General features: G+C 39.4%; 1 protein-coding gene across 1 annotated transcript; it reads left to right on the top strand.

Moving 5' to 3' along the window:
• On the top strand, positions 1–12,662 carry cdc37l1 (cell division cycle 37 like 1, HSP90 cochaperone). The gene is made up of 8 exons (XM_088909840.1): positions 1–270; positions 2,938–3,219; positions 4,802–4,895; positions 5,028–5,143; positions 5,999–6,121; positions 6,989–7,162; positions 9,246–9,317; positions 10,393–12,662. Exons 1-8 carry the CDS (start codon positions 172–174, stop codon positions 10,501–10,503), a joined length of 1,071 nt encoding a protein of 356 aa, XP_088765966.1. The 5' UTR covers positions 1–171; the 3' UTR covers positions 10,504–12,662.
• The last annotated feature ends 154 nt before the right edge of the window (positions 12,663–12,816 follow it).

Genomic DNA, 12,816 nt, shown 5'->3' with positions numbered 1-12,816 from the left:
ACGCTAGAGTCACGTGGCTGTGTGAGTCAGCAACATGGCGGTGGACGTTTATGTCATTTTCTGAAAAGGGATTCTGAGTTTCCAATGCCCTGATTCGGACAGGATCATTCTCTCTGTTCTGATCCTACTGCAGCCGCAGAGATTCGAAGGAAGGGAGAGACAATAGCGAATATGGAGTGGTTCAGCGATGGATCTCCTGGATTTTCTAGGGAGAAAGATGGTGAAAGTGTCGGTTCGAACAGCCTCCTGAGTTCGCCACTGTGCCAGCAGGTACTTACTGACTGTAGACAGAGGTGAATCTTGTAACGGTTGCTGAAAGTCAACAGATGCACGCTGTTCTCATGCAGTAAATGCACACAACTTTAAAATGTGTCAGACAAAATCCCTTAAAAACAAGATAAGTAGTGAATTTGTAAAAATCTCATTGTTTACTAACTTTATTCTTCCGAATAAGAACCCATCTCTGAAAATTGTATATTACGGTCTTCCGATTTGTTATTATTGTAAATACGTGTTAGTAATGTAAAAGTTGTAGGAAATGCTGGATTCCTGCTAACATACTATAGCTATATCAAACGACGTGTTTTGCAGTGCACGTTATTATTAAATTCTAAACAATAACCCGCAACTAACTTTACACTTCAAGTACAAGTTCAACTGCATTATTTTCAGAAACTAACACTCTTCCATGGATAACGAAATATACCCTGAGCTTCAAAATCAACTTGTCTCTTATAACTGAAGTAGGGAAGTTTTCAGAAACATGTAAGTCTTTTTTGCTTGGTGTTCTGACATTTTATTGAGCAGCCTATATTTAGGCTAGGCAAGCTAATTAACCTGATTAGCATTTGTCATGAGAAGGGTGATTAACAGGGTGTCTGCTGTGAAAGTCACAGGTTAGTAGTGTGGGTGGTTACTGTTGGAAGCAACATAAGGAGAATGCATGTATCTTGATACATGCTTTGCATCAGGTTGCAAGATGCTGACATGTGGGCTTCAGTCCCATTCCCATTATAGAGCTTAGATAAGACTGTGCCCGTTCATTGGTCTCTGAGCCCCAGATGTCCAATGTTTTTCCAGCTCATCCTGCAAACATTCAGTGAGGCTTAAGACTGGTGAGTAGGGCATCGATGGCATAATTGTCACATTTCCAGCTCACAAGAAACAAAATCAGTGCAGTGATGTTGCCCTCAATCACTGCAACTGGAGTTCTGTAAGGGAATAGACACTTCTCCACAGACCTTCGCACTTGGACCTCACCCATCGATTCTGGCATTGTCGGACAATCTAGCAAGATGCCATGTCTCATAGTCTCATAGTCTCCCTGACTGTGGCCAGATCATTGACGGGCTGTGTTTGACTTTAACATCTTGCCAAGTTAGAATTTGCTGGCTGTGAATAACCCTGACAATGAGGGACAGTGTGCTGACTTACTCCAGCCTCCAACATACTGATGGGTTGACAGCATTGTTTTCTCAATAAGTGGGACATAATGTTTCCTTGCAGTGTTAATTTGTTATTTTGTTGATTTTCACCAGGTGTGACTTTCAGCAGGTTTCATCACATGCAAAATCCACTCTTCAAGCTATGGGGTAATTTTAGTGATTATACAATAATCACTTGAGTGTTTTAGGCTCAGTCAAGAATAATCATTGAATCAAAATGCAGCCAAATACATTAGCCAATATTCAAAACCTGTTTACCATTTTTCTGAAACTAAAACAGTAAAACTAAAGTAATGTATTTTTAATTTTTATATATTTAGTTTAAAATTTTGGATTTAGAATGCAGTCAGTTCATTGTAACTGAATGATATCTAATGAGACAAAGCTACTTGCTTCTGAGAAGCTAATGTCCTACAGTATGACCGGTTTGCATGCACAAGAGCTCTGGCGACGTTACAGGCCTTAAGAAATGGTGGCCCATATTAAAAGTACACTCTATACAAGAGTTTTTACTTTTCAAATGAATAAAAGTGCATTTATTAAGGGAAAATCCCTAGTGGATGTTAAAATTGTATTTTTGGGACATAAAAAGGGCTTTTGTGCAAGAAACCGGTCCTTCAAATTAGACCTGATTGAGACTGAGCTTTAAAAATATAACAAATGCTGACTGTTATGGGTATTAGCAGGGTAATGTTGTAATAACAGAAATATTATTTTCTAATTGTCTAGATTTCTGGTTTGACAAAGTCATGTTTGATGACTGTTGGCTTTGCCTGCAAGACCTATTATAGAAAACGTGTCTAACATTCAGAAAAAAGTGACTGTTCGTGTCACTGTATCCTAACACCTAGCGCGCATAATTTGAAGTTGACCTCTTTAACTACTCCATATATATTAGTTTCTGGTTTCAGTTCATACAGTGCTATTTGTTGATCAGTAATAAATGCCTTAAATAGCAATCAGGAAGTTATACTTAACCCTTGTTCATCTTTTGCAATCTTTTAGTGACTGAGACATGTCTGGGTGCGTTTGGTCCCTCGCCCTGATAGCATCTGTCGCTACAACAAGATGAGTTATGAGATTGAAGTACCAAAAGTTCCAAAGTCAGAAATCTCTATAAAGATGGCAAGGTAGTTGCAGTGGAATTGAGATGTAATTCTGATCTGCAGGATGGGCAGTACCACCTGAAGACGGGGTGGGAGCGGGGTTAATTCAGACTGGAAGCAAATCGCTTGGGGGGGATTTCAGCTGGTTTGAGGGATTCTGCTCTCTAGATCTCGAAGGGTGGGAGGGGTGGGAGCTGTTTGTCCACAACCTACCACTTATGCTTCAGTGTTTCCAATTTAGTATTCTTGTTGAGAAGGAAGAAATCGGCCTCAGAAGACGATTTTCGGCGGGTTTTCCTGGTTCACCGACGGAGATGTTGGCGATGGGGCAGGTTGAAGAGCAGCTGCCGACTGCCATTTGATACGATGCACCATCTGTGTCCCAGGTCGGCGCGGCCAGCGTGGAGTCCCTCTGCAGGAGCCAGCAGCAGTGCGTGAAGGACTCCATCGTCGGCAGCTGGCAGCTGGCGGAGGCTCAGGACAGGCTGTGTGGGCTGGAGCTGCACGGCTCGGAGTCGGCGGAACAGGAGCGTGCCCGGGCCCAAGCCAGCTCCGCGGAGCTCTCTCAGACCGAAAGGGAGTGGAGGCACAAGGAGAGCCTGCTGGGCAGTGAGGACAGAAAGAGCCCTGTGCTCTGTAACGCCTACAGCAGAGATGTGTTCAATAAGGTATGGGTTTCACGCAAGAACCGTACGGTTACGGTAGTAACAGCTGATAAATACTCAACAACCATCTGTTTGGTACAACTGTATGGCTTTCTTTGTGCAGAATTATTTTTTTCAAACCAGAAACCTGAATGATGTCATTTGAATAACTCTTATTAATAAGATGGATTTTAATACCACAGATGTTAAGTGAGGCAAGGTTTGATAGCAGTCTCATAAAATGTCAGCACTGGTTAAGTTAGGATATTGCAGTTAAGAGCTAAGCTCATCAGCCACTTGCATTTACCAGTTTAACAGACTGTATTCAATTAAATACACTGGGTTTTTTTTTGCAACATCTCTTCTACATTTTAAAACAAAGATTCAGACTTGTTTTTTTTTTTTAGCCAAAGAACTCGGCTAAAAGCTCGTCTAAATAGCTCACCTATAAGTGATGTAGGAGAATACAGCTTTGCTCTTGTACTTCATATGCATTCATCAGGGCAGAAGCTATTTCCAGAGGAGCTGCTCTTGCAGAGAGACTAATGAGATCTTGTTTCACTGCAGAGGCATTGACCCAGCTTTAAAGTAGACTCCGCCAAGCTGACTCTGCGTCCTCGTCTTTTTCAGCTCCTGGGTGCACGCTGCAGATCTGATCTGATGTTCTGCACTATTTCTCTTACGTGACCTAGTAAGACACTCCTGGGTTCAGGTGCAAAGTGTTATCTCTGCACAGCACCTGCTTTAAGGCTGAGCTGTGTTGCAACACCTCCAGTCTGTGGTTACTGTCACCTGGGAATCCAAATGGAACGCTGCTACAGATTTGAACAGAACAGTATCCATCCATGAAATTTTAGCACACATCAAAGTGTTCCACTGGGCCTGGTAGGATGGCTAGTATCCGGGATAGGTTACTTTTCATGAGCCAAGGAGTTGTAACTCCGTGTTGTGTTATCAAGCTGGACTCGACACATGTAGAGAGGCAATTTGAAAGATATACTGTACATGTATGACATTCAAAATGTCGACAGATCTTCATGGTCATTACAAAGACGGTCGATTCCAGATATCCTGTACTAGTGAAAAACCTGGATTCGTTTAGATTCTCAAGGCTCCTTTGGCACAGGTCTTCTACGAAGTCATTCACTTCCTCAAAAAATGCCTTCTTCTGGTCATTGTGTTTCATCTCTGCCCACGGGATGAAGTTCATGAAGCCCAGTCTCATAGCTTCATGTATACACTTGTGCACTCAAGCTGCAGGATACATCTTACCTTCAGGAACTCTAGTTACTGAGTTCTACACTAATGCTTCTTTCAATGAAAAGATCTTGAAGGCAAGCATACTGAAATACGTTTTCAAGAATTGATAAGGCATTGTAGATGCTGTGACATGTGCCTAGTCGAAGGATGAGGTTTCCATGCTTCTGTTCTTGCTTCCAGTATATTTTTGCTGCTTTCATACAGAGAAGTAGTCAAAACCAGTTTTAAGTAAGTACTGGTATACTAATGATGAGCTTTGTCACTTAAAAGACAATAAGAGGTGTACTCTTTTCTGTAGTTAGGTTAAAGGTAGTTTGTAATCATTTATTATGTTTGTTTTATGCAGAGTATTATTAATGTGCAGAACGGAAACAAAGAGGCAAATGATGATCTTAGCCAAACCTTTATCCAGAAATATGAAGATCAGTTAAGGCATTATGGTAAGTCAATTTGAATGTTTTTTCATTTGCTTTTTTCATATTTGCAACCCCCCAATTGAAGTGTTAGTGTGTCAATTGTTAGAAATAAGATCGGAATTATTGATGAAATAAGACTGGGATATGTTTTTCAAGGTATGCTGAGGCGATGGGACGACAGTCAGCGATTCCTGTCTGATCACACTCATCTCATTTGTGAGGAGACCGCAAATTACCTGGTTCTGTGGTGTTTCCGCCTGAGCGCAGAAGAGGTACCGCTGGATTCTTTCAGGCATCCTTTCAAGAGGGTCCTCAGCTCACATTCGTGTAGAATTTGAGAAAACTGGATCCCAGTGGTCAAAGCATTTTGAATACCTACCAGAGAAAACGCATTAGGACGGCACTTTGGCGCAGTGGTTAGCGTTGCTGCCTCGGGGTCCTGGTTTCAATTCCATGGGTGCTATCTGTGTGCACGTTCTCTATGTGTTCATGTGGGTTTCTTCTGGGTGCTCTGGTTTTCGCCCACAGCCCACAGACTTGGCTTCTGGGAAAATTTGCCCTGGTATGAGTGTGTGCATGTCTGTGTCTGTGTGTGTCCTGCAATGGACAGGAGTCCCATCCAGACTGTATTCCTGCCTTGCAGCTGTTGCTAGCCGAGATAGGCTTCGACCCCCCCTTGACCCTGTATTGGAAGAAGTGGTTAGAAAATGGATGGATGGAAAGCAAATTACTTGTAAATTGAATTTTACCTACTAGATGTGCAAGATAGCAGTATCAAAAATTTAAATTAGTGCAGTTTTGTTGTTTTTTTTCCATTTTTTCTGTCTTGTCTGATAGTTTAAGTGTTAATTGTGCAATAATTAAATGAGAATTGTAGGCAGTTCCTCCTAGGAGCAGAGAGACTTTATTAATTTTGCATTGAGATTTCTTTGCCAATTTGAAGGAAGGAACTGGCTGCGATTATTTTTTTGTAGAAGCCTTGAATGCATTGTCATTAATAAGAACAGAACCAGTTTTTTTTCCTGTTTTGTAAGGAGGTGTCCTACTAAGTCAGTGCTGAAAGTGTGTTCCAATGCACCAGACCTCCATTGAATTTCTGAGAAACTATCTGTATCTGTGTCTCGCAGAAAGAAGCTCTAATGGAGCAGGTGGCTCATCAAGCAGTGGCCATGCAGTTCATCTTGGAGATGGCCAGCACCAATAAAGAGGATCCGAGGGGCTGCTTTCGAAAGTTCTTCCAAAAAGCCAAAGTAAGGCAATGTTACACTCAACATGCAGTTAGATCTGGATGGGTTATAGCATACACAGGTCTTGTAGCTTACTAGTTTCCTACTGTGTCGTAATGTGACCTGTTATGGCACAAAATCATTTAGAATACAGTAAGCTGTAATTACCAATTGGGGATTTAAAAAGCCAGATCTTCCTTATCTAACTTTAAAGGGAGTTTAAACAAGTAACAGCATAATGCACACAGGGAGAGCATATGAATATATAAATATATTTAGACTTTACAAAGGCTTTTTGGTCAAGTTTCTTAGGAATTCTCAAACTTCAGGCTGTAGACATTCACAATAATCAAACATGGAGAGTTTAATGCTAAAAAGTAAAACAAAAATCAGTGCTTTGACTGTGAAGTGTTCTGCAGACAGAATGGGGCAAATGAAGCAGAGAGCAGGAATGTGACGGGGGGAAAAAAAAAGAAATGTAAAAAGGGACCGGAAGAGATGAAAAAGAAAACTTGTAAATAAAAAATCAAGTGACTGTCATCACTACCTTTTTGTGGTAAAAAAAAACATGTGGCATTTAGTTAATAGTGTAACAGTTGGTTATAAAAAAAAGCAAACAAAATAGTAACGGGGTTAAGTGAGTCCTTTAAATAGCTAATATCTTGGGAACAATCCCCCACTAGAGTTTAAAGTGGTATTACAGGGCTTAGCAAAAGAGCAGTCTGAAATGTGTGTCCACAATGGAAAATATTCTTCCACAATAATAATTTAACACATGACGGTAATGTAAGAAAACACCACTGACATTTACAAGGATGGTTTGTCTTAATGGAAAATAGAGTTGACTCTAACATTATGAGAACTGCATCCCTGTACTTTCTTTAATTTTAGGAAGGCCAGGAAGGCTACGTGAATATCTTCACAGCTGAACTGGAAGCTTTCAAACAGCGAGTGAGAGAGTACACAATGAAGTGCAAGAGTCAGACTTTTACAGCCCCCGAGCTTCAGAACACCCCAACTGTTAGCTTACTGGACCCTAAAGAGGTCCTGGAGTCTTTACCACCTGTGAGTATGGTCTTCTCTGTCTTTTGTGCTCGTTTTTTGTTGTTTTTTTTTTTCAAATAGAAGAAAATAATATTGTGCCTACCCAAAACCTTCCATCTGCCATCCCCCTCAGTAGTTCTCCACTCCACGCTTGTCCCCATGGATCTCTAGGTCAGACAGCTACAACGAACTGCCAATCAACAAGCCTTTAACTTCATCAGCAGAGCACTCCAGCCTCCAGTGTCCCTATATTGACAACATGAATCCTATCTGCAGGAGTACAAGGACTTGACTAGTTAATGGATCGAAAGCAGCACAGATGAAGGGGTGATGCTCAGTAAAACAGGGATTTGTATTAGGACTATTGCTCTTCCTAATGTGTACTAATGTTTTCGATTCTTATCTATAGAATAAGAACCGAAACAGGACAATCAGCAAACACGGTAGAAACTGCAAACTGCAAATAAACTGTGGAAAGTTTCCGATAGAATTCAAGACTAGGTGAACACTTCTCAGGTGGCTTTTAATGTAGACAACTGCAAAGTATTACATGCTGGTAGCAACTTATGAACTAAAAATATAAGGATGGAACTGCTGAACTTAGCTTGTGAAAAACACTTACATTGATATTTTTCCCCCTCTTGACTGAGTAATACAAAAGGATAGGATATATGATTAGAAGTGCTGAATCTAAGTCAAGGGATATTACATTTTTAAGGCACTATTAAAGCCTAAATTTAATTTTGATGTTGACTGCTGACATTGCTGCTCTTGAATCAGTCCAGGGAAGAGTGGCCAGATACATTCCCAGGCTTAAAAGCATGCCCTGCACTGACAGGCTAACAGAACTAAACCATTTTCGATTCGAGCAGAGAAGACTACAAGCGGATCAGTTACAAGTATTCAGAATCCTCAGAGGCTTTGATCAATGAAGAAGAAGTAGAAAATGAAATGAAGCAGAGCTTTTAAAACCGAGAAAAGGGGGCACTTCTTTACAAAAAAGGTTTAGTGCGAGTCTGGAAAGCACTACCCAGCCATAATGTATTTTACTGTAGGAAGCCTAATCTTTCATTCGTTTTGATATAATTGGGGATTCACATGAGTGTCTCGTCGTACTTTTAGCTGCCTGGTAGGGCTTAGTGCTGAGGATGTAGGTTAGTTTTCCTGCAGCTTTCTTTGCTGTCTTAACAAGATCTCTTGAGACATAGGAACTGTCTTAGACATAACAAGAGGATGCAGCAAGATGCTAAAATGATATTAAGTAAAACAATTAAAATAAGAATGTATTAACAGTGTTAAATGCCTTGAATTATATTATGGTGCAGTTTCAAAAGTGTGATTTTAAAGTGAATTGTTTCACAAAGAAATAAAAAAGTGTCCCATTTCATGTGCGTAGGCCATAGATCATTGTGGTGTCATGGTAACAGCAGTAGAATCCCAGGCAAACAGTGAAAATCTCCAGACTGTTCCATATTAATCTGCTGCAAAAAATAGGCATTCCAAGTAGGATTAAAAGCTAAATGCCTGAATAGCAACTGAGTTTAGTTTTTGCTGTTCAGGCTGTGGAGGAGTTTTGGGCTTCACAGATAATGCTGCTGCTGCCTCACAGATCTTGGTTCAGTTCCAGACTGGAGTCCCTTCTGTGTTAAGTTTGCATGCCCGTGTGAACCTGGTGCTTCCACCCACCTTCCAGAGTTGCTCATGTACTTGCTCCGCAATCTGCTGGCGACCCATCCACGATGTAGTCCTGCTTAGTGCCCCTTGTGCTTTCCAGGATACGTTGTAGGTCTTTTCAGGGCTTTTACCAGAAATAAGCAGCCTTCTGATGTTCAGGTGGTATTAAACACCAAAACTGGGAACACTAATAATTATAGTAATTCTATTTTTTAAATTTGGAATTGTGATTTATTGACAGAAATATAGTACCAACCAAAACAATTGGAATAGCAAAGTCAAAACATGTATTTTTGCTTTACAGTCAGAACTTTGATTTGTGACCATGAGAATAATATGAATGATGAATATATTTGGGGAACAACTGACTTTAGATGTGGCCTCATTATTAGTAGTAAAGATAAAATTGCTTCTCTCCCTTCTGTTGAAGGACCTGAAGAGGGGTTTTCAGCTGCAAGATATGCAGATTCTGCAGAATGTTCTCAGCAACATGAACCCACAGGTGAGCTGACAACTCTTATGTAAATGTTTTTGTTTCTTTATTAAAAATGAACACAAGATGAAAGTGTACTCTTAATATTTTTAAAGTTGTCATTGAGGCATGTTCAAAAGTCTCCTGCTTGTATAGAAATGAAATTTACCTGGGTAAGTGTTACGTTCTCTTAATTTCAGAGGTAAAATGATAATTTTATCAGCAGGTCTCTGTGCCAGCAGTTTTTTTTTCTCCAGAAATTCATTGTAGTGTTGCCCATTTCTTACAGAACACAGTTTGTGGCCTGTTTTAGAGTTCTGACTTTTAGCCTTTTGATTATTAAAAATAAATGATTGTGGACCATGTACTTCTCATTTGGACAGCTTTCTATAGTAACAGATGATGTCATCTTCAGCAGTAGGAAGTAGCTTTTTAATAAATTGCTCTGAGACCAAAATATGAAAATAATATTTGTGAGCTAATTGTGTCTGATGACTGAAGAAATATATCATCAGTGGCACAGCATTCACATACCTTAAGGCTATAAATAGGGTGATGAGTATTTTACTCTGTGAGCTGTCTGACTGGTATTGTATTTTAAAATATTTCCTTACAAAGTCAATAGACAATTCTATTCATTGTGCACTTTTTAAAGCCAATAATATGTACATAAAAAATAGAAAGACACATGTATTGGGACACTGGTCAAATAAATTTACATTTAGGTAGGAAGACTTTATTTGTTAAAAATAACAAAATATTAGAATAAGATATCCCTATCTCTGTTTAAGAAATGGATACTTATGAGGTAAATACACGTTTTCACATAGTTCTGCAGAAAGGTTAGCAGGTATTAATTAAAACCTGTAATTCAATATTCTTCCATTGGAACGAATTTGACAAAGTTTTCCAGTGCTGTTAAGCCACTTATCTTGTGTAATAAAGCAGTGGAGTCAGTGAATGGGGAGAGTGTCCTGTCATTAGATGTAATCAGTCTTATAAGGATTACCACTGGTAAGGATTTATAATTGAAATGTGTAAGAAATAACATTTTCCATAACTAGCATGGCTTCAGAATTAATTCCTTTTCTGTCACCACCTGCAGGTTGCTGAATACTACGTGAAACGCTGTTTGGATGCTGGGCTGTGGGTCAGCTCTGCTAATGGGACAAAAGGAGAAGCCACAGAAGATACCAGGACAATGGAGACCTCATAGCGAAAGACTGCCTTGATTTAGGGATTTCCTGCAAAAGGGGGGACTGAGGCTATTTTTCTATTTAAATCAGTATGCGCCTCAACACGTGCCGCACTTTATATTTGTTCAGTGTTATTTAAAAGGAAATTCTATATTGGAGCTTTGCCCTGTTTGACTTTGTAGTTAGTTTGAAAAAGAAAGAGCTGCTCTTGCCACGCGTTGAATATTGCAGCATGGTGGTGTTTAAGGATGTGTGCACCTTAAGTCTTCTTTTCACCTTGTAAAGTCTCCAGAACAGTGTCAAAGCCCCATTACAGGAAAAAAAAGCATCATTTTTTCAAGTTCCTTAGCAGGAAACAAAGCTGGTTATTGCTTTGTTACATAAATTCCAGGATGTTAATTTGTTTGTTCCTTTCTGGTTTATTGGTGTAGCCATTAACAGTCAGATTGAAGCAGTTCTTTATGCTTTGAAAATAAGAGTACAACTGAAATTCTGCGTGTGCAACATTCAGAGCTTGATATAGCAGAAAGAAGGCAAGAATATTTTTCCTCAATGTGGACTTCTTTGTTCCTGTGTTGCCTTGATGCCCACGCCCCCATGAGAATGAGAATTGATGATCAGCAAGGGGAATGTTGTCACTCAGCTCACGGTCACAGCATGAGGGCAGCCAAAGGTATAGGTCTTCTCCGAGATCAGAAGGCGATAAAGCTGAGCTGTACATTTGCTGAAATACTATTTCTTTGTCCAGATTTTTGTTCTTTATAAACATACTGTAAATCCTTTTGTACACTACAACTGACAAGGCTATAAAATGAAACAGATTGAAGAACCATGGAGACAAAGCTTAATATGGCTACCACCTTGCATAATTTACATATTTGCATTTTCTCTTCATGTTTTACTTTATTAACACAATACAGTTGTTGTGTTAATAAACACCATCCTGTCTACCACATTTTATAATTGTACTATGCAGGCCAAACTAGAGGGGACCAGGATGATACATGACCTCTCCGATAATAACACAAACCTGACAGTCTCACTTAGGTTGAATTTCTTTTCCTGGAATTGGAAATTAGACGAGAGTCATCTTGAAAGCAACAAAAAAGTGCATTATGAGCTTGTCAGTCTTTTATATGGGTTAAAGGTTTCCTGGGCAGAGATAAAACGGTGCCAATAAGATGTCTGGAGTACTTTGTGTGTCCGATCAAACATTTAAAGGAAGATGGCATCTGTCAGAGTGGTACAGTAAACCATGTAGGCCAGGGCGTGAATGAGGAAAAGATTTTATGATGGAAAAAGTGTGTCTGTTAGTGGTGTAAAGATTGTGTAAGTGGGTGCCTGTCTGTGTGTGGTTTGCATCTTATTCTCATGCTGGTTTTCAGCAATTCCTCTGAGCTAAAGCCATGCGGGTTAGGCTTGATGGGGGAAATCAAGGGAAAACATTTTTAACTCATCCCCAGTTATAATGCATATGGTTTTGCTTTGCTTTTTGTTTTGTTTTTTAGTCCTGCAACCACCATTTTCAGTTCTGACATAATGGAAAAAATAAAGTCATTGTCATGGCGTTTTTCTTTTACACGTCTAAAAGCAAAGGGGTCATGTCTCCAGATGAAAGCAATGCGGGGAAGCTGAAATCCTGCTTATTGGTTGTAGCCAGTGGAGAAAAGCACCACTTTTCATCATAACAATTGCAAAGCTTAGATTAAATTTGAATATACATGCCTGTTTGAGTATATTTTTTGAGGTATATATAGACATAACTTTTATTACGCTTCTGGGAAATTTAAGATCTTAAACTACTGGTGTTTTAAGCTTTTGTCAATGGCACATATGGTTTTGCAACATTCTTTGGTATGCCTGGCTGAGGGGAATATATATCTTCAATAGTTCATAAGATAGGTTTACAAATTAACAGCCCCACTTCCTGCTGCCTCTTATTTTTTGTTTCTGGCTAACTTCTGTCATGTTGTAATTCTGAACAAAACTTCCAAGTGCATTTCAGTAGTTACTGCTGCAAATATATAATGTCACAGTGTAATGTGTTATTCTTCGAGACAGTGCAGCTTTTTTTTGCTACAGTACAAATGGGGAAAAAAACTGGAATTACTTTCACCATTAATGCCTAAAAGATGTTCTAAAATAAGTATGTTCAATAATAAAGATAAATGCAGACTGCTGTGTTGCAGTGTTTGGTGTTATGATTGTTCAGTACTTGAATATAATGTCTTTCCTGTTCTTTCAAAAGGAATTTGTCGTTTTAATTTGCTCTTAATTTTTAAGAAATAGGAATGTTACATTTTTTAGAATTATGTTCTAATTCATACTTATTT

Source organism: Atractosteus spatula, chromosome 3, assembly GCF_055471065.1.
Source record: "Atractosteus spatula isolate fAtrSpa1 chromosome 3, fAtrSpa1.hap1, whole genome shotgun sequence".
Lineage (NCBI taxonomy): Eukaryota > Metazoa > Chordata > Actinopteri > Semionotiformes > Lepisosteidae > Atractosteus > Atractosteus spatula.
This window is presented reverse-complemented; position numbering and strand designations above follow the sequence as displayed.